Source organism: Botrytis deweyae (assembly GCF_014898535.1).
Source record: "Botrytis deweyae strain B1 chromosome Unknown BDEW_036, whole genome shotgun sequence".
Taxonomy (NCBI): domain Eukaryota; kingdom Fungi; phylum Ascomycota; class Leotiomycetes; order Helotiales; family Sclerotiniaceae; genus Botrytis; species Botrytis deweyae.
Window position 1 is genome coordinate 195,804 of NW_024066243.1, and position 23,725 is coordinate 219,528.

Consider the following 23,725-nt stretch of genomic DNA (forward strand, 5'->3'; position numbering starts at 1 on the left):
TATAAGCTCACCTGTCTTGATACATCAGACTGGTTATATGTATGAAGAAGTTGTATTGTTTAGTATGATCTCATAGATGACTCGATTTTTCGACTCTACATACATATGGACTGATGGGATAGAATAGGCTATGAGGTATAATTTCTAATTATATCATTTTGTATCTAGTATTCTTTTATATTTATTAGATATATAGTTGATATTTGACAAGATAAGTTGTAAGTATATGTACCTAAGTAAAAGAAATATATAATAAATGAATAAATAGTTGATTTTCCTCAGACTCTTATCCCAACTATTTTTGGGCTATCAACACATTCTATCCGTTCCACTTGGTACTAAGAGAAGTTACCCCATCTGCTCGTACATCCAGCACACTTTCTTACCACATCTTACTTCAAATACATGAAATGAAAATAGAGAACAAAAAGCCTTGCAAATTACATCTATCACTCTACCCATCTCAATTCAATAGGTAGTATCCCGACTTAGTTCATCCGATTTTGTTAAATGGTGGAATCGATAAGGTTATGTACCTAGTTAGGCATTTATCACAATGTAAGATTACCTATTTCCATCTACTCGTACTACCTGCTGAGATACTCTATATCTTAATTTTAAAGAGCATTGATTCACAAGGCATGATTTCAACCAACAATCTCTTTTTACTCCTCCCTCTTAACTTTTCCATAACTTATCATTGTGATATTGCAATCCCATCGGTCGGTAGATCATAGGACAAGTGCTCACGAGATCAAGAAGTCATCTTGATCACTTCCGACCAATGAGGAAAAGCGATGATCATAAAACACGAAAGGAAGGTTTTTTATAAACTTTGAGAATTACTGTCGTTTGTCGTGAATTTTTATGAGAAAGAGAAAGAGTTTCCAGAGAGTTGTTTCGTGATGTTGGTGGGTGAGAGAGAGGATGAAGAGGAAAGGGTCATTTGGTGCTACAACTCAGGCGCGGAGGAGGATGTGGGAATATAAAGGGGAGATGCGACGTTTCGTTTGGAAGAATCATTATCGCAGAGTCTTGAGTGTCTTCAGACTTTTGGATTCTGAAAGATTCTCGTCTTGCATTTTCGTTTCTTCTACTGTCTTTCTTTCGCCTTCGTTTCTTCAATCTCTAGATAATTGTTCACGGGCAGAATTATCAGAAGGTCACTTATACTCTGTCCTTGAGATCGATCGTACAATCTTTCCGTGCCCCTATCATCATGTCCTACGATATAGAAGACGGTGCCCCCACCACCCTTAGCCTCTCCTCAATAAACAGCACCACCTCTCCCTCTCAATCCCTCATCCCGAGTTCAGTCACCCACCATGCCCACTTCTCAATGAGCACGCATCAATTCCCCGACTCACCCGCACTCGGACCCGTTCCCGCAGTCATTAAATCCTCCAACGGGAATCTCTTCTGGGCCGACGAATCCTGTGCTCGTCGCGTGGGACTCACCTGCAACGAAGCTCGTCTCTTCCTGCAATTGCAATCAGGTAATTACAATTACTCGGAGTATTCTCCCATGTTCCATGCTTTTGGAGAGGAAAAGAAGAATCTCCAGCGCAAACTCAGGGAATTGAAATGGTGGCAGGTGGAACGGAGAAAGGAGTGGGAGAAGAGAGTAGAGTGGTTGAGGAAGATGGAGGAACCGAGACTTTGGTTGCTTTATTTGATGGCGAGGAAAAGGAGGATTTTGTGGGTGGCTTGTAGAAGGGTTCTGGATAGGTTAAGATATAAGAGGGAGGAAAGGGAGGAAAGGAAGAGGAATTCTCAAATAGGAATTGAGACTTTGGAAGAATCTACTACGGGGGAAAATTCAAGTCCATTGGATTCTGAAGACACGCAATCGGATGATAGCGAGCAATCGGTAACCGAACTAACTACAGACACACTCACCCATCTGGTTCCCGCCCATCAAACTACCTCTCAACAAGCAAGCACAGATTCTCACGAATCCTCCACCCACTCTCATTCTCATTCCTGCTTACACAAACTCACCAGCAAAATGAGACAACCCGAGAAATCCCACCCCGACGCATCCTCCAATTCCTGTCCAATCTTTGATCGTCCCTTATCCGCTACTACCTCCTCCCTCCAAGCCCTCACCACCCTCCTCCTCCCCCCTCAATCCCCCTACCTAGTCCTCGGCTACTTCCCCAGCTCCTCCCTCGATCCCCACGAAACCTACATCTCCCTCTCCGACCCCCGTACTCTCTTCTCCTCTCTCCACCACGCGGAGCGCTCTCTCCGGGGCGCTCGACGCTTTTTCTCCCTCAAATCGCTCGCGGGTTTTGGTCTGTATAAATGCGATATTGAGCGCGGTGCGCACACGAAGATTGGGCTGAAGGAAGAGGAGAAAATGGTGTTGAGGAAGTTTTATGCGGCGTACAAGGTGAAGAGGAGGAGTATCCCGTGGTTTGGGAGGGGAGAGTGGGATGAGGATGTTGGGAGGGCGTGGTTGGGGTGGGTGGAGAAGAGTTTGAATGAGGGAAGTCATAGGAAGGATGGGAAGGGGGAGAGTGCAGAGAGGGCTAAAGGACCGTTGGAGGGGAGGTGGAGTTTGGAGTTGGTATATGATTGGTTAGTTGGGTTGTTTTTTCTTTCTTTGGTCCCTGGTTTTCATGGAAATTGAGATGAACAATGTTATATGATATGATGAGATACGATGCTAACATGTGAGCAAATTAACAGGTGTCCATATCGACTCAGCGCCGTAGTCATCACCCCGCTACTTCTCAGTCTCATAGTAGGAACTTGGTTCATGGCAGTAACCGGTGATGTAATCACAGCTTGGACATTGGCTTTGTATATTGTGACGGCAGCTGCGGCTATCGTTGCACTATTGGGTATTATTGGGAGTTTGAAGGATGTTTAAATATTGATTTATACTGCGGGGATATTAACCTGGTGTACATGTATTATACACCTTACTTTTTTGTTCTTGAATTGTTGCAATGGGAAACTCACATGGCTAGGGATTGTATGGGAAGTATTTCACTTGAAAGATTTGTAAAGTAATTATAATAAAGCTTTCTTCCTCTCTCGGAATGGAATCCCCTGAAGCTCATCTCAAAAGTTAAAATGACATTCAAACCCTTCCAAATCCTCACATACAATGAACCCAAAACTTACCCAGATCCCACTCCAAATCGAGTTCCGACACACAGCTTCTCCCTCACTCATTCATCCACTTGGCAAATTCCATTATCCTCTTGAAACCATGTGGATTTAGAACTATTGTATTATAAGACAATAGTTCAATTCATACTCCACTACTAAAAAGTTGTATTCAATATCCTCTCCTCGATTCCTCTAACAACATCACCATCGTAATCCGCGCTATAGTCCAGGATCAAGGAACTCCCTAAATCGAATCTTATCAATATCGTCAGTATTACCCAAAAGACTCCATAAGATTTCTCTCAAATATGCAGAATCGTGAAGAAAAATCGCCTTCGGTTAAGATTGTATATAATTCCCTGAGGGTTATCAACCGAAAAAAGAAAAGAAAAAACTTGGAGACAATAATAACGATTAATTCCACCCCTTTTACGGAGTACGCAATAAGTTTTCATTCACTTCACTATACTACACTCTCTCCCCTTTTCTTTTTTTTCCTTCGTTACTTCCCTCCTCTCTCTACTTCTACCATACCCTCGGGGAAAAAAACTTAAAAAATCGAAATTAAAAAATTATGTAACATCTCTCCTCCTTCCTCTAAAAAAAAGTCCTATTTACTTCACCCAATTCCCCTTTCCCACACAACAAAAAAGTTGCAAAAATAAAATGTAAGGCGACAAATAGCAAGTCCCAGTTTCGATCTGGGGACCTCCGGGTTATGAGCCCGGCGCGCTTCCACTGCGCCAACTTGCTTGTTTTTGTTGCTTGATTTGATGGACGGACGCTAGTTGTTTATGTATATATATGTTTGGTGTGGGTGGAAAAGAGGAGTGGAGTGGGGTGGATGTTAGTCATTGGTGCAGATGGGCGGGACCGAGAGGAGGGGCATTTTTATTAGACGACTTTGGAATTGGATGAATGATTTTTGTGTAGATATCTGAGGGTTGGTGTAAAAGTCATCAAAGGGAAGAAGACTTTCGAGATGAATTTCAAGAGTATTGAAAATAGGTACGGTATCATAATACCAAATATAGGTTCTTGTTCAGAATTCATTCCTTTTACACTTATCATTCTCAACAACTGAGATATATCTCATTATTACCACGCAAATTTCCCATCAACACTGACTTCACAATTCATTCCTTATTCCTGTCCTACTCTAATCATACTTCCCACTCAACTTTACCAATCCCTCTTTCTCATTCTCCTCCTTACTCTTCCTTGACCAAGCCGGAGCTTCATCCTTTCCCTCATCTTCCTCTTTATCACCTTGCTCCTTCGTTTCATGCACCGTAGTTGGCGCATGTTCTGCCGGTGAATAAATCGTATACAGAATCAACGGTTCTTTCCCTGTGTTTACAAATTGATGTTGAGTACCCGCTGGTACGACCATCAAATCTCCTTTTCTAACCTCTTGGTTTTTACCGTTGATGGTAGCGAGACCAGTGCCGGAAGTAAAGGTGAGAGCTTGGTCGACTGTGTGGACTTCGTCACCTATGTCGCCGCCGACGGGGATTGTCATGAGTACGACTTGGGAGTAAAGGCCTGTGAACTGGGGGAGTGTTAGTCTAGGTTTTGTGAGGTGGTGATAGGGAGAGGGTAAGGGGGAGAATAAAAGGAGAGGAGTAGTATGTTGCATTGGGATGGACGGCACACAGCTGGATGATACAATGTTGCGGGAAAGAAGGAATTTCTGGTGCACATACAAGTACTCTACGAAATTCATGGGAGGAAGCAGGAAGATCCGAGGTCATTTGAGGAAAGTAGACCATATCGTGGGAAGGGGGCGATGAATTTGGGGTTTTGGACGCCATATTGCGATTTTGAATACTCAATGGAGTTGGAATCTTGAATGAAGTTGTCTTTCTATACGTGGAGAGTAGACGGGGAGTATGTTTGGCGTTTTGACTTCCTTTAACAAGCAAATTGCGAATGGTTGGTGAAAGCATGATGGATTAGAATAAGGAACTGAGATGAGGAGCTTTATATCAATCTTTGGAGGCAAATGGATGATTTCTTTATGATGAAATTTATAACCCTTGGAATTGTCTGGATTCATCTCAGTGCTCTGTCTTGATGTCATTGATGTCATTGAATGATATTAGTTCAACTGCCAGGTGGTTGGTTCACCCCTCTTTCCTTTGTAATCAACTTGCAGAGGAAGGAGGAGATTCCTCTTGACAGTATCGAATGTAATGCCATGATATGTATAATACCAATCATCGGTGGTAAATCGGATGTTTTCAGAAATTGAATTGTAAGGATAGATTTCATGCCTTGACTGTTATTGTCTCAATATCTTAAGAGGATTCCTTGTTGTACGATATTGCTGTACATCATATTGCTGGTCCCAGCAAGTAAATAGAGATAGTAAACACATCCCGAGTGATGCCGAAGAATTTCCCCAGATTTCGGGCCCGGATTATCTTCCTCATTCAAATCCCGATCATGATCCGATCCTAGTCAATAATCTTTCTCAATCATTGATTCGATTTTATATCAACAGATAACTTTCCAATCACATAATGAATTCTTTACCACGAATGTCGAGAGCTCTGAGTAGCAAAAATGCCAATTGGATATGTACATCATGTGCGAAATCAAAGCGAACAAATACACCATTCTTCAAACCTTCAATAAGCAGAAGTATCTCCAATAATTCAACCCCTCGAGGAAATGTAGCACCAACGATGGAGCAATTGAGAGCGCCATTCTCACAAAAGAATAGTTCGACTATGTACTATACACTCAGCATTATTCTAGGGACTGTGGCCTTCTCATATGGCTCTGTGCCAATGTATAAAATGGTATATTTTATCACACGCCACTTCACTACTTCCTAGCTAACATATACCTCTCCAGATCTGCCAGACTACAGGATGGGGAGGGCAACCGATCAAAGCACCCGGACATGGCGGCAGTGGTGTAGAGGGAGAAGATCCATCCGAAAGACTTAGACCCGTCACTTCTGCAAAACGTATACGAGTAACCTTTAATGGTTCTGTTTCGGATGTTCTACCATGGAAATTCACACCACAACAGAGAGAAGTTCGGGTTTTACCAGGGGAAACGGCATTGGCATTCTACACTGCTACGAATAAATCTGATGAGGATATAATTGGGGTGGCAACATACAGTGTGACGCCTGGACAAGTGGCTCCATATTTTAGCAAGATTCAATGTTTTTGTTTCGAGGAGCAAAGGTTGAATGCTGGGGAAACGGTTGATATGCCAGTATTCTTCTACATCGATCCTGATTTTGTTAATGATCCGAATATGAGAGGGATTGAGCAGGTTACTCTGAGTTATACATTTTTCAGTAAGTTATTTTTTGATTCAAACATGAGGGTCAGAAAGATATTAACACATTCAACAGAGGCTAGATATGATAAGAATGGGCATCTGAAAGCTATGCCTGTTGGTATGTAAAAGAAGTATGAGATGTATTATATTCATTTGCATTGGGAGGAGCTAAAAGCTTTAGAGTATATGAATTCGGGTTGTTTGTATTACTACGGTTTAAGTATTTGCTGTAGTTTTGACTACTTGGATATCTATTCAGCTGTTCTACGATGTATTACTATAGTACAAGTAGCTACTATAGCTTAACTGTCTATTATCACTAACGCTTCTCTCTCTCTCTCTCTCTCCTGCCTTTTTGATACTATTTGACATTCTGTTTGTCGTCTCCCTTCTCCCTTCTTCCTTCTAGTTGGCATCCTAGACGCACCAATTGTCTCTTGCAGTATATGTGATGAGCATTGGCTTACCATAGATGATGATGAATGATAGAAGCTTCATGGAAAATCAGGCATTTAAACATGAATAGGAAAGCATTTCAAGATATGTCATAACTGATTCATTATTCACCATGTAAGTAGGTATCCATGTACTAGGTAGGTAGGTATCTATTAATCCATTCAAAATATAATTGTACCTAATAAATACTACCTACTAGGTCCACGGGTACTGGACACAAGTAGTTGAAGAATGAAGAGATTCACTCGCTAATTTGATAAGCAGAGTTATTAACCCACTAGTGACCAGTTAAACACCTTTAAACAACAAGCTTCAATTGAACCTCCACCTCTCCACCTCTCCACCACTCCACCACTCCCTACTTCATTAGCTCGGCCTTTCCTCGATTATATTGACTACAGTAACCTTAGCCTTCCTACACTTTACTAACAAGCTGTTCATTTACTTGGGGCTCCGAGAAAGTGTTCTTCTCTTCTTCAATATTGAAATTGATAACAGCAACAGCAACATCATTCTCCATATCTCTTTATCGGAATTCGTCTTCGTCTTCGATTTGGATTTCGTTCTTCATTCTCAAGTAGGTCAGTAATTCCTACGTCTGCCTAGTTCTTGGGTGATTAAAGGCCTACGCTCACTCTCCACGCAGCCAAGGAATCTTACCTTACCATTTCCATAACGGTCACCTGATAATTGTCACTCAAAATTGTCATCCAAACGATGGCCACGAAAAAGGCTGGTGAGGCTGGTGCAAACATCCGTCTTGATGATGATGATACGAAAACACATTCACCTCACATAACTCCTGCGCTATCTCGCTGTTCTTCTTCCTCTTCGAATACATCTTATAACATGGCCCACGCTCCGATTAGTGTGATTCAGGAAGCTGGTTCGGATCTGTTCGAAGAACGAAGTCATGTACAATATTTGAAACCATTTGAGGAAGAGATTCTCAAAATGGTCTTTCCCTTGGCACTAACCCCTGCAGTATCACCTATATCTCCTCCTTATAGCGATGAGGACTCATCAATTATAAAGGATAAACTAGAGTTTGTTGAGAAGAAGCATAAACCATTCATTACTACACCCCCTGAGATTGTCATGGGAATCTTCAAGTATCTTAATCCCATCGATGCAGTCTGCTTCAGTCTCTTGAAGTTTGTACTACCCAAAATCCATCGTATGATCATTCATTAACTTTTTATATAGTAAATATATTCGCAACGTCTATCTGTCACATGGTCGTCATCAAATTCTTGATTTCAACCCACCTCTTGCGATGGGTCGACCGGAGAGTACATTTCCCGTCATACCTGGGCCCCAACGTTCATGTCGTCACTGTTGTCCTGTCGCTTTCTTCCCAGCACATTGCGAATTGCATTTTCATCTCGCGAGTTTCATGCCATCACATCTTACCTTTTGCGCTGGACAATGTCAAATGTTCACGGAGCGTGAAGAGTCGGATCCGAATTATTGTGGAAGCTGTGGGAGAAATTACAGGAAACAGTTTGAGAGAGGCAGGAGAATGATCGATGTGAAGAGAGAAGATGGTCATACCTTTAAATGGTATGAGCAGCCAAGATTCGATAGGGAGAGTCGAGCGAGACAGGAACGTCGAGCAGCAAGAAGAGCGCAACAAGTACCTTCTTCTAACTCCTTGTAGAGTTAGAGCGACAATCGCCCTACAAACATAAAGACAAACACAACCTAGAGAAATGTAACGCACGCCAGATAATCTTCTTCCTCATATCGCCATTTCGTCATTGTCTCGAGTTGATGTGGCGGTTTGAATGAATCGATTCGAATAGTTGGGTGATAGTACGCTGTTGGAATGTTACAATCGGATAGATTTTCTTTACACCGATTCAGGATTACGAATATACGCATGATTGTTATTTGGATGGAGTTTTGAGATGGTAAAATAGGATACAGTACTATACCATTCGAGTTCATGACGCGCATGTGGATTTTTACGGATTGGGATACTGGGTAAATGAACGGGATAGGATATGATAGGATTCACGATACGCGCACAAGGGTCCACGGGATGAATTTGCTTCATGGATGGAGTTCTGAGATGAGATGAGATGAGATGCAAAATGGGATTTTATGGTAGTGGAAAGTTAAATGTTTTGATGATTTTCATTTGTATTGGGATGGCATTGCCTAGGTATGGATGGATTATGGGTACGGGTATGGGTATGGGTATGCATTTCTTATTTTTTTTACGGATATGATGGGATAGGATGGCATGGCGTTGAAATGGAGTGGAATGAAATGCTCGGACGGTGGTGGAACAAGAATCGTCAATGGCCGTGGGAAAGTATGAATATTGGCTTGAAGTTACTGGAATAGATATTTAGGGAGAGTAATGGTTGGAGGATAAAGAGACCCTGACCTAGGACCTAGTACTTAGTAGGATAGGTAGGTAGGTAGATGAATGTTAATTTAATTTTCTGAATGGTGCTTGGATTGTGGATTGGGAAGTATTTATAAGGATGTGTTTGTGTTTGTATTGAGGGCTCGGGGAGAGGATGTAGGAGTGAGTGAGTGAGTGAGTAAATGAGTAAATGAGTAAATGAATGAGTAAGTGAGTGAGTGAATCAGTAATAGTAAGTAAGTAAATAGATAAAGATTTATTGAGTATAAAGGTTTAAAGAAGATTTTAGGATTCATTAAGAAGTGTTGAGGTATAATATATAATATATAATATATAGTTTGTGATTTTCAGGAAGAAGAGGAGACCGATGAGTAGAAAAAGAGGAATTATCCCCTAGACTACCGGCTTAGGACACCTTAATTGGTCCGTACACGAGCTCAACCATCAATAATTCAATAAATAATATTATAATAAAAAGCCTTTATATTAAATTTGAAATTTGAAATTTATTAAGAAAATAATAATAAATATATCAAATATATATCTATGTTTTTTTTATTAAAAAATAATTATAAAATGATTTTAAAAGATATTATTATAAACAGTTGATAATTATTATAAAAACCTTAGATTTCGATAATGAGAATTCTCAAATTTCTGATGTTCTGATTGGTCAATAGAGCGAGGTGTCCTCTGTTGGCAGTCTAGGGGATAAGGAAGAAGAGGAGAACAATTATTAGAAGAAGGAAAAAATAAAAAAATAAAAAAGTACGGCGGTGGTTTTAAGAATAGAGATATTCATGGTTTCTTAGAGTTTGATTTTGATTTTGATTTTGATTTTGATTTTGATTTTGATTTTGATTTTGATTTTGATTTTGATTTTGATTTTGATTTTGATTTTGATTTTGATTTTGATTTTGATTTTGATTTTGATTTTGATTTTGATTTTGATTGTGATGAGAGGAAAGGGCATGAGATGGGATGGGATAGGATAGTATGTATAGGTAGGTATATATATATATTTATATATTACAAAGCGAGTGCAAGTATAAAAGAAGAGTTACTTACATGGGATGGGATGATACAATATTGAGTCTTTAGGGGTAGGTACGTAATTATTTTGTTGTGTGGAGATTATACTACACTAGGTATACTATACTATGCTATGCAACTATATGACTATGTTACTATTTCAATAAAACGACACTTCAATACCAATTCTAGTTCTTTGAACAACATGGTATTATGTAATGTAAATATACATCTTAGAGCGTCGCTATAAACCTAACAATGGTACTTTTCCCAATACTCCATACTCCTCATAAATATCAAGCATGTACAATCTTCCTTTCATTCTCCCAGGTCATCAAATTCTTTTTGATTCTCGATAGCCTACTCATCCATAGCAACTCACACAAACTTCTTCCTTTTGACATCCACTTGAGATTGACTTCTCTCAATAAATAGGATTCTCTCCAGTATATTAACCACGAACCATTGAATAGCCAAAATAAATATCCTCAAGATCAAATCACTCAATCCAAGTACAGGACGTTTACCTCGACTAAAGGTACTATCCTTAAACTCGAACGGAAGAGTAGCACCCAGATGATCCATTGCTACCTTGATTCCACTACTGAAGCCATCTTCATGAAATCCGTACTTGGTCCATGCTCCACAGTAAGATATGTTTCTTGTGTTTTGAATTTCCGGAAGTTGGGATTGAGAGGTTATAGCACGTGTATTATAGAGTGGATGACGATACGTATATGTACTGTGAGTGAGTTCTGGTTTTGGTGGAAACAAAGGATTAAGTGTGACGAGAACATCGCCAAATTTGGAGGTCGGGATATGCTGGAGAATATTCATGTTGTATGTTAGACAAACTTGGTCAACATTTCTAGTTTTCGAGGTTGAAGAAGTAGAAGAAGCAGTAATATAATTCCAAGCGGACCAAGCTTCTCTATTTTGAGGCATGAGAGAAAGATCGGAGTGAAGGACAGCTGTATTTTTCGAGGTTTGAAATCCAGTAAGAATGCGACGTTCGGTGGATGTGGAAGAAGATCGGACCAAATTATATGCGATATCTCCATGAGTAGCGATTATAACGTGATCGAATATCTCTTCCTTGCCATTCTCGAGACATAAGCGTATACGATTATCATCATCATTGCGTATTGATTCGACCGGTGTAGAAAGGAAAATGTGATTTGGTGGAAAGCCTTTCATTACGGCATCGATGTAGGTTTTCGCCCCATTCTTTACCGTTAACCAATCAGGGCGAGCAGCAACAGTACTTAATAGATGATGATTCCACCTAAGATTGTTAGTAATGTTCAAATAGACTATGCCCTTGATTTCGACCTACATAAATCGGACCAAAGTGACGGCTGGGAATTCCAGAGAGCACTTATCCGGACTTGTACTCCACACAGCTGCAGTCATTGGTATAAGATAGTCATCTCGAAATGCATCCGAATATCCTTCCCTATCCAAATATTGACCTATAGTTTCTTGTTTCTCTGCGTGATGAATGTTCTTTGAATTTCCATTTCCATTCCCATTCACATACCCGTTCACATATTCCTCGCTCTTCTCTTCCTCTTTCAATAAGTCCAACGCAAATTGATTAAAACGGATGATATCGAATATCATTCTCCACATCCTTAACGAGAAGAGGTTCTTTCGTTGTGCGAATACTGATGAGAGCGAGGTTCCTGACCATTCGAATAATCCCTTATCTCGAGAGACCCCAAAGGTCATTTCAGTACGTACGGTAGGAACATTGAGGGTATTCAGGAAAGCTATGAAATTCGCTATAATATGTTTGTCAGCTTATATGTTATATGGCCATGGTTGTTTGATAGTTCGGACTGCAGTCCAACAATCAGATGCTTCCAAATTCTCAATTCGATCAAGAGATCCAATTGATATGAAATACCGAGTCTATTTCAAATATTGGCTTGCTTTCTGGCATTGAAAACTTGCATCTAATCTGCCAGTCGGACTATTTGTAAATCCTTCGCGTGGCGCGGGATTGGGGAAGTAAATAACTTACGATAAGTAGCAGTATTCAAGACTATAAAGCCAGTATCAACGGGAGTTGTTTTGCCATTATGAGGATACTTGACGGTATTTGTATGACCTCCTAATCGATCCGCAGCTTCGTAAATGTAAACATCGTGGTGCGTTCGATTTAAAGCCCAAAGAGCCCCGATTCCAGCACAACCACTTCCGATGATAGCGACTTTCTTTCTAGGAAATCGATCAGTTAGGCCGGCGGACATGATTGTGAAGGAAGATACAAGATACAAGATACAAGATAGACAAGGAAAGGAAAGAGGTGAAAAAGGGAAGAAAAAAAAATAGACAATAATCAAGAAGATGTAAAAGAATGGAATATTCACATGTCAGTACTAAGCGGCTTCTCTTGAGTGGTGGCGGGGGTAGCTGCAGCTGAAGCAGTAGTGGTATTGGTATTGGAAATAGTGTGCTCGTAGCTCGGAGAACTAGTTGATGATGGCATTCTTTGAATGATTTCTTTTGTGTGAGTGTTGCGTTCAATTGACTTTTTTTGGTTGAAGTTTACTACACGAGTACGGAGTACTATTTGAGTGGTCTGTTATAAAGTTCGATATATATATTTAGATGTAGATGTAGATGTAGATATAAATATAAACATAGGCGTAGATGAAGAAGAAGAAGAAGAAGAAGATAGAGATAGAGATAGAGGTTTTAGGAAGGGAGAAGCGGAAGAATGATTTGTTATAGAACTTTGATGAAAAGACAAGTGGTTGTTAGTAAAGCAGATGGTCAGGTTTTTCTTTCCTTCCCTCTCTTCCTCTTCCTCCTCCTCATTCTCAATCTTCTCTTCTCTTCTCTTCTCTCTCGGAGCTAGTCCCCCTTCCTCCATCTGTGCTCAAGCTTCAATCCATACGATTACGATGCTGAAACTTGGTGGGATGGATGTGAAGATCAGAAAAAGATAGCAGGGGCTAAGGTTAAGCCAGGTACGAGGACGAGAGACGAGGATGAATACGGGATAGCTCGATACTAGATCGATACTATCCTACTATCTAGGTAGCTAGAGAGATCGAGAAGAATAGACAGATAGGTAGGTAGGTACGGAAACGGAGTATGCATTTGTAGCTTCAAAGGGCGAACCTCGGATGATCGGATTTTATTAACGCCGATGAATGGACAGGAACAAGTAGTAAGCTGAGGGCCTGAGGCAAGTATCCATCCCATCCATCTTGGAACAGGAATACCTACATAGACTAACATAGTATTAGAGAACATAGAACATCTACATAGATGGAACAAACCTTTCCATTGAATAAAAAAACCTATGACAAGTGGCACATCCATCACATCACATGACACTCGAGCCACATCCCTTATCTGAGCCACCCGTGGACAACTAAACTCCCCAAGGCTGACATTTAACCTAGTCTGGTAATGTTGTTTTAGACGTCGCAACTTCCAGTTTCCCATTCCTTTCCCCTTCCTTGAATTGTCAATGCATTAACAACAATAATCAAAACACAACTGTACATTATACATTACTCTACGATAAAGATAAAACTATTAACCTATCATCTATCATATTTCCCCCCTCTCCATCCCATGGTTTTGTGATACATACATACTCTCACACTCTCATACTCTTTGACTTTGAACCGGGGAAGGAAGGAAGTATTGCGTTGCTTGCTTGCTCAGTGTTACTTTACCACATTACGACGCCATCAGAAGGCACCGATCATCAATAATTATTCTTTGAAATAATCCAAATCTCCTTTTCGATACCCGTCACATTCATACCCGTTGATTCCATCACCTGCCGTTTTCAATCATGTCAAATCCTCTCGATACCGATGCAGGCTCGGAGCTCTTCAGCAGTTATGAAGCAGAGCTCAAACTCGTTCAAGCCGATTTAAATCAAAAGTTGGACCAAATCCCCGACCTTACTGGAGAACCTCGTAAAGCTGCCATAAGTCAAGCTGAGAGAGCATTAGAAGAGGCAAATGAATTGGTAGGCTCAAGGAATAAAATGTTTGCTATCTAGTACTTACTCTTATCTAGCTTGATCAAATGCGACTCGAGAAACAAAATATCCCTTCTGCAACTCGTACTAAAGTTAACCAACGATTTCGAAATCATGAATCAGATGTGGATGTATCAAAGAGGAAACTAAAGACTTTACAAAACGACCGATCAGCTCTATTTGGTTCACGCTATTCCGATAATCCAAACGATGTTCAACTCGAACAAAGACAACAACTGCTATCAGGAACTGACAGATTAGACCGAAGCTCGCAGAGATTAAAGGCCAGTCAAGCATTAGCCCATGAGACGGAGGCTATTGGTGCTAGTACGCTCGCAGATTTACATAGACAGAGAGAGACCATTCAACATACACATGACACATTGATACAGAGCGAGGGGTTCGTTGATAGAAGTGTAAAGACGTTGAGGGGGATGTCTCGTAGGTAAATCGTCCCTTGCTCCACTCATAACTGCCGGGGATGTCATGCTGACCACCCTCTTTTAGGATGGCTACCAACCGGATAATCACCGTGGCCATTATAACAGTCTTAGTTCTTCTTATCATTGCTGTTATTGTTAGCAAGTTCAGATAGACTTCTTGCATTTCGACAGGGGCGTTCTTTGGTGCTTGGTTCTCAGTTACACTTTGCCATAGGCTGATTTCTAATATAACTTTGTACAATTGGTTTACATCAAATGGTTTCAAATAGCAATTCGTGTAAAGGTAGGTTGATTGGTTTTAGTCAAGTTTTCGATGAGAAATCCCGAGTGCAGCTCGGTAGCGGTCCGAGATACAATATCAATCGCGTGGTTCGGGCAAGTGCATGGCATGTAGTTGAACCTCGCACTGGCACTTTGTGATGATACTTTCTTTGATCACTTCCCAATCCATTCTTGCCAACTCATTTGCATATTTTGCTGCAGTCAGCGAGTTTGCCTCTCTGTGTACATACTTTCTACATATCATGTTGAGTCTCTATCTATCGTTGTCGGGTGAGGTGAATACCGATGCAAATCTCCTCTGCATATCACGAGTCACAAACATATGGTCTAACGAATACCGTGCATTTAAGCATGTGCGGGCATCCATCTCAACTGTTCTGGGTGGGTACCAAATATCTGAGGATGAGAAATCATGGCACCACAGCTACATGTATATCCTTGTTTCATGTGGTCTATCTTACCAATTGGTATTGACAAAATGTCTTTACCCGTCATATTTTTCTTGTTACCGGTAATGTGTTGCACAGACAGGTCCCAAAGAAGCACTGAGAAGACTCCTCGCAACCATCTATGCATTTATGAGTACTACATGCTTACCAGCCAAGTACTTAGCCTACGCAAGACACTTTAACTTCTTATAATGCTAGATTGACATCGGAATACAACACGCCATGTAAACTACAACATCTACGCAAATTCCAATTGGGCTGCTCGTAAAGCGTGGAGATCTGTATGTCATCTGAAAGCCCCGCTCTCAAAAGATGGCTACTTGCTTTTGGACAAGGGGGAAATGTTGATGCTTCAATTTGTTGAGGCTGTTGTCCTCCATGTGACGGTGACGATGCTTAAGCATAGTATACAGTATGGTGTGCAGTCATGTCTTTATATCTTCTCCATTATCATCACTCTGCATTCCCCAATTCTTCTGCATTGCCATGCTCCGACTTTGATCGTTTGTCATTGATTCAATCCTTCTTTGAAAATGCTGTCCTCTGATATCAGTCGGTTTGACGTGGTAGCTATTCTTGGAACTTCAATTCTTATTTACTGCATCTTGGGCGTTATATATCGTCTTTACTTCCACCCGCTATCCAAATTTCCGGGTCCTATATTGCCTGCAGTCACCCTCTGGTCGGAATTTTATCATGAATGCATCCAATCAGGCCAGTACTTCCTCAAGATTTCACAATGGCACGAAAAATATGGTATGTCCATTTGCCAATCGATACCTCGGAAAATCAAGTACCATCATGTTGAATACTCTCTTTAGGTCCAATTATCCGGATCGGGCCAAATGAAATTCATATCAATGATCCCGAATACTACAACACCCTATTCTCTTATAATGGCGTGAGAAACAAAGATCCATTCTACACAGCACAGTTTAACACGCCAGATACTGAATTTGGAGCCGAGGATCACTATATTCATCGAATGAGAAGGTCTGCACTCAATCCATTCTTCTCAAAAGCTTCGATTGATCGCCTTTCCCCTATGTTAACTTCTATGGTAAGTCTGCTATCCACTAAACTATCAAATCTGAAGCATTCGCCTCCTCCCAGCGGCTGTTTAAATTATCTCATTTCACGCCAATTTTAAGTGTTCCGGATTAGTCTTAACATCTCTATCTCTCTATAGGTCGAAAAACTCTCATCACGCCTCGAAGAGTTCCGTAATACGAATCAACCGCTCATCATTCGTCTTCCCTTTCAATGTTACACGGCCGATATCGTTACACTTTACGCAACCAACCGTTGTTGGAATCATCTCGATGTACATCCCACCCTTCTTGTTTGAGAACACTTCTAACAGAATTCTATAGACTCCAGATTTCAATCCCTCATGGGCACAAACCTTTGTTGCTCTATCTGTTGTATCAAAATGGGCCAAATTTCTTCCAAGTATTTATACCTTGATGGAACATATCCCGCACTGGATACTGAACAGATTTGCTCCGAGCGTTATTCTTACGCTTGACTATCATAATGTACTATCGAATTTCCTCTATTCTTTTTTCCAACTCTTTCCCCTCGCTAAGTTGCAGCTAACACAAATCTTCTCAGAAAATTCGCACCCAAATCAGCGAAATCCTCTCAGGCACCATCCTCCCAGTCGATGCCCCTATCAATGGCTTCCCACGTACCATATTTCATAATTTCCTCTCCTCTTCTTTACCGGAAAGCGAAAAGAAGTTCTCTAATATGAGTCAGGAGGCTATCAATATCATTGGGGCGGGCACGGATACGACGGCTCATACGTTGATGATTTTGATGTATTATCTAGCTAGTGACGCGGTGAGGTGTGAGAAGTTGAGAGAAGAATTGAGGGGTGTGGGATTAGGGAGGAGAGAGCATGAGGGGATGAAGAAAGTGGAGCTGGGGATGGTGGAGAGATTGGTTTATTTGGTGAGTGTGTCGGGGATCGTTAATGAGGGATGTACAGGACTGACTCGAGATCTAGAATGCTTGTGCTCTTGAAGGATTACGGTGAGTTCGATTTCACGTGCAATCTGAAGATGACTAGATAGTAATGAATAAAAGTCTTTCCTACGGCGTCACAAGTCGACTAGCTCGCATCGCACCCAACGAGAACTTACGATATGGCAAATGGGAAATCCCCGCCGGTGTAAGTTATTCTTTGCAACCTTCTTCCTCTCCAAAGTCTCTTCTAAGACAATCCTCCTCATAGACACCCATCGGCATGAGCACAATGCTTCAACACCACAATGAACACATCTTCCCTTGCTCCCATCAATTTCTCCCCGAACGATGGATTTTAGAAAATGGCAGCATAAACCACGCTCTTGAAAAATATCTTGTTTCTTTCTCGCGCGGCTCAAGAAGTTGTATTGGCCAGGTGTATGTACATCTTCCCTTCATTTCCATTCTCTACATAACCTCACCTCACCTAACCTACCCTAAATCATCCTATCCACATCCCTTCCTCCCTCCCCTTATCAATCCGCAGCATAAAACTCCACAAACATTCTCTTCCTCTCTATCCCATCCTTCCATCCACAACCACTAGCTAACAATCCCCACCCATCGTCATAAAGTCTCGCCAAAGCGGAAATCCACCTCGCGCTCGCAGTTGTCATATCGCGTTTTGAAATCCGTCTCTACGAAACGGATTTCGAGAGAGATGTTAGGGTGAAGAGGGATTATTTTTTGCCCCAGCCGGGATTGGATAGTAGGGGGGTGAGGGTTTTGTTGAGTTGAGTTGGGTTTTTGGGGGGAAGTTTTGTTGGGATGGGGAGATGGGGAGATGGGGAGATGGGGAGATGGGGAGATGGGGAGATGGAGAGATGGAGATATGGAGAGATGGAGAGATGGAGAGATGGAGAGATAGAGAGATGGAGAGATGGAGAGATGGAGAGATGGAGAGATGGAGAGATGGAGAGATGGAGAGATGGAGAGATGGAGAGATGGAGAGAATGGAGATTGGGGGTGAGGTGGTGATATGGTGATGTTGTGGAGGTGGGACAAGATATTGAGATGACTTGGAATTGGAAACTGGAAGTTGGAAGCTGATAGCAAGATTAATGAATCCTTTTTAGTTGTAGGTGTTTATTGTTTTTATGGACTATTTTATTTTCAAATCTGATGGTACCAAATTGACAAGTATATCAAGAGTTTTTTTATGACTGAGGAATTGGTGCAGTGCAGATACTATATACAGTGGGATGGCTTTCTATAGATGTCCTATCTCGGCCAAATTACTTTATCGGTGGTTTGAGAGTGCATTAATTATATCCATATGCATATGCATATCTTCATACTCAAGCTAATTAGTATCTCCTATCCCCTATCATTTAATTTTCATTCCATTCCATTCCATTTCTCTTCACTCACTTACTCACTACACCATACTATATTGAATTAAATTTACCACAGTAAATAAACAACAAAGTCATAAAATCCCCACCCATCATCATTCATCCCTGGGAACCATACTTTATCTCCTCACCTCCTCACCTCCTGCTATATCTTCCCCATCGAGATTATAGAATTATCTGTCATCGCTATCCAATTCGAGTTTCCTTTCTTTACACCATCACCTCATTTTCCTTTTCCCCAACGAAGTCATTTTCCACTTTTTTCCTTCCCCTTACCCGTTGCAGTCGCAGATGCACTTCCCAACATGCTCCCCTCCCCCTTTCCCTTTCCTTTTCCCCGCGCCACCACATTATCCGCCGCTTCTTGAACCGCGGCTGCGATATCGCTTTCAACTCTCTTCTGCTCCTCAATTTTCTCACTGCTTACTTTCTCCCCTCTCGTATTCGTATTTTGCCCCTCCTTATTCTTCTCCTTATTTTCCTTCCCTCCCAACTTCATCTCTCTATCAGAGACAAACCCAGCACCAAGAGAAAGCACGGGTGCTCCCACCGCAGGCGCAATAGTTTCCTCGCCGCTACTGAGAGGTTTGCGTCCGTGGACGATATACATGTTGCACCAAATGTGGACGCGAGGGTCTTTGAATTCGTTGCGGACGCCGGCGGCGAGGACTTGGTATCTGGGTTTGGTGGGGGTGGTTAGTTTGGGATGATGGGGATTGTTTTGGAAGTGTGGGGGGGGTGAGTGAGAGGGGGAGACGGGAGTGGAGAGGATGGGGTTGGGGTAAGGAAGAGTGGAGAGCGGGGAATACAGGGAGTGGGTGAGTGTCAAAGAGGAAAACTTACTCTTCCGGACTCCATCCTAATATCCGTGTGAAATGCGCCATTCCATACGCGACAGTTGCGTCTAACATGTTTTGTTGCATATAGAGGCCAATTTCCTTGTTGCGACGATCTCGAGCCCAAGGTGCCATAGGGACCTAGATGATGGTTAATAAAATTTGTGGACTATCCTCCGAGACATGGAGTTCTAGAAGTGTAGGTAATTCTTAGGACTCATCCGATACGCGAGAGAGATCCCATATACATCCTTTCCCCTCCTACGAAATAGAGAATAAAACATACCCTCCAATGTCTCTCCACCACTGCTTCAAATCCAGCTTCTTCCAACCAATCTTTAAATTTCATAGCGACATTCAAGTCTCGGCCGAATAATCTGGATGCTTCATCAAGGCCCGCTTGCCACTTTTGGAACGATGGAGCGAGCTGTTAAGTCGTTAGTGGACGTAAAAGGGGCAATGTCGTCGGGCATAGAATAATATGTACCTCTCCTGTCCCATCGTCTGAGTATCCATGACTATGGTAGAAGTTTAGATTTGAATGGTTCAAGTGATGAGTGAAGCGTTATAGGGTGAAGAATCAAGAAAGAGGTAGAAAGAAACTGAGACACACTATTCGAAATCTACAAGCTCGATAAACCCTCCATCATTCAGATTATCACGAGCTTGGTCGAGAAGATGAGGCCTGGGTATGAATATTTAGCATTACGTATTGTCGTGATGGATTGTCCTGTTACAGGTATAATCATAAAACATACCAAGAAGCTACAGAACCGCCCAAGGAGCGAATGTGTATAAAATCAAATTTCTGACTATAACGCCATGTATCTTCGACATCATCGATCTAGTCATAGTCAGTATTTCGATCTAGTAAGGCGATAGCACCGACCTACTTCAAATTCAAGATTTGGCGGAATCCTACGAGTAACTTAGCAAACACTTGTACAAGGATAAGATAAAATCATACCAGCCAGGTTGAATCGGAGATAAGTCACAGCCCACAACATGCGATGAAGGATATTGACTAGAAGCGAAGTTAGGAATCTCTTCTCCTTTAAGCAGGTTTAAACATACTCGGCGAAATCAATTGCCCAAATCCCAGTACCGGTTCCAACATCAAGTACCCGCTGAGGGTTCTCAATCGGGGCCAAGTACAGCTTACCATCTAAAACAAGATTGAAAACGTGATGAAGCTTTGGATATCTATCAGATCGGGGTTTCCAGAATTGGAACGTTCATATACATACTAGATCCATGCGATCTTGCTCGTCATCATCGTTGGGCTTGAATTTTCAGTCCTGTTTTGTAGATGGTACAAACAATGTATCTTACCATCAGATATTTACCATCTCTATAAGCATGATATCTCCGACCATTCTAAAAGGTGTAAGTATGTTTGATCACTTCAAGTATACGAAAGCCGAACCATACCTCTTCTCTTGAGTAGCTGAATCAGCTTACGTACCTCCAGCAAGAATCATGAAGTACTCACCTATATCGAGTAATTCCAGACGTTAACGATGTCTTACTCGTGTTGCTCCTATGCTGATCTTAGTCTACGTTCGAAAACTTTAGTGATTACCCACGCTGCAGGTCCACCGAATGCGGAATCATTCTCAAGTGCGTCGTTGTCCTTCACTAGTAAGCTTTGATTTTTAAATAACTCTGGTAGGATAATTACATCAACTTCGATTGGATTGGAAATTGTATCATCTTGTGTATCTTGACCGCTTCCGCCAGCTGCATTAAAAGCATCAATTGCTTCTTGCGATGTTGCCATATTATCGTTTGAAATATAACCACATTAATGGAATCACTAAAGTATGGAAGAGATGCAAATATTCATACAGAACAAAACCTCGAATGAAATATAAATGAGTAAAGAAAAAGTCTTTCTATTATAAAAGTAATATATCTTCGTTCAACTGGTCATCTCCCCAACCCAAAACTTTGTAATACCACATCTTTCGTGTCTTGCATACCAGTACATATTGCAGCTTGTTCCGATACTCAAAGAAACCTCCAACAGTTTGGGTTTGACGACAGCGATGATTCCTGGCTATCTATGACTCGTCCCAAAGTGCCGGGCCCGTTTTGCTTGGACGGATGAACCAGATCCCGCCAAGGTGCTGCAAAATATGCAAGCAGCCGAAGGTAGGCGAAAAGTAACTAACCATGATATATGGTCGGCGATCAAATATTGGCGCAATGGTGTTGCCATCACACACCTGTCATTGAATGTGGTGAATTTGAATGAGAATGCAAAGAAATGAAAGTGTTGAAAAAGAAAGGAGAAGATTTGGTCTTGAAACAATGGAAATGAGAAATTCAACGCTCGCTCAACGCATCCAATGCAAACAGGTGATATTATTTGCTTAGTACAGCGGGTAAAGAAGCCGTGGCACAATACTCAGCTGGATAAAAGGGACAGGCGGCTTACGCAAAGTCCCCGAGGAACTTTCTGTGCATTTGATTAAGTTGAATGGCTGGGAAGATTACCTAAATACTCGCAAATAATGACTAGAAACATTCACGGCCGTAGAGGGTGGCCTGTTGTGATCACCAATTTGGCGTCATTTGAATGCACTGATGATCGTAAATATGTACGTCAACTTGACAGTTTCTCACCCGTTGAATAAAAATAGTCCGAATTCGGGGAAAATGACAAGCCAATAATCTTCAATGCTATGTTAATATGAATTAGATGACCGGGTATCATGTAGAGCTTCCGTCGCTGTCACCATTTCTCCAGAAACGCCCCAGTAACTCCATCGGGAGCTCACTTATTTTCTCATTCTTCCGGAGCAAGGGACATAAGATGCAAGCACCTGCTTTTACAATCGAGGTAAAATATCATCGCCATCTCTCTCAAAGCGCCTCTACTACTCCATTGAAACCCCGCCCAGACGCTGGCACTCTCGCATCGACAGATGTGAAGACATAAGATGAAAGCTCCCTCAGCAATTTCAAAAGTCAGCTCAGCGATCTCTGCGTATCATGAGAGAACTTTTAGAAACCCAAATGTAATACTTAGAAGGAACCCCGTGAAAACAGCAATTTGTCTTCTTGATGACAATATTCCAGGCTCTCTTAATATCCATACAACACATCCAAGAGGCCATATGAATCCCATAATGTTGCCCCATAATAAATCATCAAATCCACTACCCATACCATCGTCCCCAAAGTCAAAGCCACCCTCAACTCTACCTGCGCCATTCCCTGCATTATTATCTATCCAAGAATCTTCCATCCGTAATAAGGTATTAGGAGACGGCATAGTATCTGGTGTATGTATGCTTGCTTGAATTGACTGGAATTGAAGTCGTAGTTGATTCACTTCAGCTGGGGAAAACCCAGCAGAGAGGAATCGATTGAAGCCACGCGGTGCAACCGTTGTGCTTGAAGTTGGTGTGCCGAGACTCGTAGAAGCTGTATCTGGTAATTTTTCCTTTTTTGCCTTATTGAGTGCGGTAGTAGCTGCTAATGTTTCTGCTTCGAGCTCGGCAGGACTTAGGTCATCATCACTGATTGAGCAGTTGATGTATACCCTGGGAGGTGGTAGTTCTACATCTTTTCCTTTTCCTTTCGCATCTACAGCCCGTGGAGGAGGTGTTGGAACTTTAAGTATAGCTGTTAGGAAATCATCATCTCGTAGAAACTTTCCCCCATATATAAATCGAAATCGACGTTTTGATGCTGGAGGTTCAAGCTTTGAACGGACCAAATGTTTCAATCCTACACCAGTAACATTGTTCTGAGTGGGGATGTCCAAAAGCAGATCCGGGATCGAATCTGCGAATCGAATGGTAAGATGCAATGGCTTTGATAGTGATGAAGCCGCAGAGCTTGGTTTTGAAGTCATTGTTGAATGGAGAATTGAGAAAGGCGAAGGTGGGCGGGGTTCAATTTCTATCTCAAGCTCGAGGCCAAGCAGTCTTATTGTCAATCTAGAATCATTGTATCGATACAAGAGCAGTTGATGAGCTTTCTTGCAGTGATCTTGCGTTGATAATAAATTGTGAT

The 23,725-nt window shown here is 41.6% G+C and overlaps 9 protein-coding genes across 9 annotated transcripts; 5 read left to right on the top strand and 4 right to left on the bottom strand.

Annotated features, from left to right (window-relative positions):
* Positions 1-1,219: 1,219 nt before the first annotated feature.
* On the top strand, positions 1,220-2,987 carry EAE98_010418 (uncharacterized protein; the record flags this gene model as incomplete). Its single annotated transcript, XM_038958039.1, has 2 exons — positions 1,220-2,583; positions 2,695-2,987. 2 exons carry the CDS (start codon positions 1,220-1,222, stop codon positions 2,876-2,878), a joined length of 1,548 nt encoding a protein of 515 aa, XP_038805602.1. The 3' UTR covers positions 2,879-2,987.
* Positions 2,988-4,282: 1,295 nt separating this feature from the next.
* Positions 4,283-5,072, bottom strand: EAE98_010419 (uncharacterized protein; the record flags this gene model as incomplete). The annotated part of the gene is made up of 2 exons (XM_038958040.1): positions 4,283-4,675; positions 4,830-5,072. 2 exons carry the CDS (start codon positions 5,070-5,072, stop codon positions 4,283-4,285), a joined length of 636 nt encoding a protein of 211 aa, XP_038805603.1.
* A 472-nt stretch (positions 5,073-5,544) lies between these two features.
* EAE98_010420 (uncharacterized protein) lies at positions 5,545-6,851 on the top strand. The gene is made up of 3 exons (XM_038958041.1): positions 5,545-5,930; positions 5,986-6,442; positions 6,500-6,851. Exons 1-3 carry the CDS (start codon positions 5,649-5,651, stop codon positions 6,550-6,552), a joined length of 792 nt encoding a protein of 263 aa, XP_038805604.1. The 5' UTR covers positions 5,545-5,648; the 3' UTR covers positions 6,553-6,851.
* Positions 6,852-7,146: 295 nt separating this feature from the next.
* Positions 7,147-9,335, top strand: EAE98_010421 (uncharacterized protein). The gene is made up of 3 exons (XM_038958042.1): positions 7,147-7,463; positions 7,529-8,036; positions 8,089-9,335. The coding sequence occupies exons 2-3, from the start codon at positions 7,600-7,602 to the stop codon at positions 8,540-8,542; spliced, it is 891 nt and encodes a 296-aa protein (XP_038805605.1). The 5' UTR covers positions 7,147-7,463; positions 7,529-7,599; the 3' UTR covers positions 8,543-9,335.
* Positions 9,336-10,669: 1,334 nt separating this feature from the next.
* EAE98_010422 (uncharacterized protein) lies at positions 10,670-12,785 on the bottom strand (the record flags this gene model as incomplete). Its single annotated transcript, XM_038958043.1, has 4 exons — positions 10,670-11,576; positions 11,628-12,063; positions 12,318-12,514; positions 12,667-12,785. The coding sequence occupies 4 exons, from the start codon at positions 12,783-12,785 to the stop codon at positions 10,670-10,672; spliced, it is 1,659 nt and encodes a 552-aa protein (XP_038805606.1).
* A 910-nt stretch (positions 12,786-13,695) lies between these two features.
* EAE98_010423 (uncharacterized protein) lies at positions 13,696-15,003 on the top strand. The gene is made up of 3 exons (XM_038958044.1): positions 13,696-14,291; positions 14,342-14,748; positions 14,811-15,003. The coding sequence occupies exons 1-3, from the start codon at positions 14,112-14,114 to the stop codon at positions 14,896-14,898; spliced, it is 675 nt and encodes a 224-aa protein (XP_038805607.1). The 5' UTR covers positions 13,696-14,111; the 3' UTR covers positions 14,899-15,003.
* Positions 15,004-15,834: 831 nt separating this feature from the next.
* On the top strand, positions 15,835-18,281 carry EAE98_010424 (uncharacterized protein). Its single transcript, XM_038958045.1, has 9 exons — positions 15,835-16,233; positions 16,299-16,537; positions 16,667-16,801; positions 16,851-17,015; positions 17,092-17,433; positions 17,489-17,514; positions 17,569-17,653; positions 17,717-17,886; positions 18,084-18,281. The coding sequence occupies exons 1-9, from the start codon at positions 16,011-16,013 to the stop codon at positions 18,244-18,246; spliced, it is 1,548 nt and encodes a 515-aa protein (XP_038805608.1). The 5' UTR covers positions 15,835-16,010; the 3' UTR covers positions 18,247-18,281.
* An 829-nt stretch (positions 18,282-19,110) lies between these two features.
* On the bottom strand, positions 19,111-21,479 carry EAE98_010425 (uncharacterized protein; the record flags this gene model as incomplete). The annotated part of the gene is made up of 14 exons (XM_038958046.1): positions 19,111-19,540; positions 19,707-19,840; positions 19,986-20,126; positions 20,187-20,217; positions 20,313-20,384; positions 20,458-20,543; positions 20,593-20,617; positions 20,667-20,723; positions 20,774-20,892; positions 20,947-20,982; positions 21,032-21,050; positions 21,192-21,239; positions 21,286-21,332; positions 21,381-21,479. 14 exons carry the CDS (start codon positions 21,477-21,479, stop codon positions 19,111-19,113), a joined length of 1,344 nt encoding a protein of 447 aa, XP_038805609.1.
* Positions 21,480-22,694: 1,215 nt separating this feature from the next.
* On the bottom strand, positions 22,695-23,564 carry EAE98_010426 (uncharacterized protein; the record flags this gene model as incomplete). The annotated part of the gene is made up of 1 exon (XM_038958047.1): positions 22,695-23,564. One exon carries the CDS (start codon positions 23,562-23,564, stop codon positions 22,695-22,697), a length of 870 nt encoding a protein of 289 aa, XP_038805610.1.
* Positions 23,565-23,725: the final 161 nt, after the last annotated feature.

Excerpts from the sequence above, each read along its gene's own strand:
- EAE98_010420 (XM_038958041.1), top strand. The coding sequence starts at position 5,649 with ATGAATTCTTTACCACGAATGTCGAGAGCTCTGAGTAGCAAAAATGCC. Across the intron at positions 5,931-5,985 it reads CTGTGCCAATGTATAAAATG|ATCTGCCAGACTACAGGATG; the intron begins GTATATTTTATC and ends ATACCTCTCCAG. Across the intron at positions 6,443-6,499 it reads TCTGAGTTATACATTTTTCA|AGGCTAGATATGATAAGAAT; the intron begins GTAAGTTATTTT and ends CACATTCAACAG.
- EAE98_010421 (XM_038958042.1), top strand. The coding sequence starts at position 7,600 with ATGGCCACGAAAAAGGCTGGTGAGGCTGGTGCAAACATCCGTCTTGAT. Across the intron at positions 8,037-8,088 it reads GTCTGCTTCAGTCTCTTGAA|TAAATATATTCGCAACGTCT; the intron begins GTTTGTACTACC and ends CTTTTTATATAG.
- EAE98_010423 (XM_038958044.1), top strand. The coding sequence starts at position 14,112 with ATGTCAAATCCTCTCGATACCGATGCAGGCTCGGAGCTCTTCAGCAGT. Across the intron at positions 14,292-14,341 it reads TAGAAGAGGCAAATGAATTG|CTTGATCAAATGCGACTCGA; the intron begins GTAGGCTCAAGG and ends ACTCTTATCTAG. Across the intron at positions 14,749-14,810 it reads TTGAGGGGGATGTCTCGTAG|GATGGCTACCAACCGGATAA; the intron begins GTAAATCGTCCC and ends ACCCTCTTTTAG.
- EAE98_010424 (XM_038958045.1), top strand. The coding sequence starts at position 16,011 with ATGCTGTCCTCTGATATCAGTCGGTTTGACGTGGTAGCTATTCTTGGA. Across the intron at positions 16,234-16,298 it reads ACAATGGCACGAAAAATATG|GTCCAATTATCCGGATCGGG; the intron begins GTATGTCCATTT and ends TACTCTCTTTAG. Across the intron at positions 17,515-17,568 it reads TGTGCTCTTGAAGGATTACG|TCTTTCCTACGGCGTCACAA; the intron begins GTGAGTTCGATT and ends AATGAATAAAAG.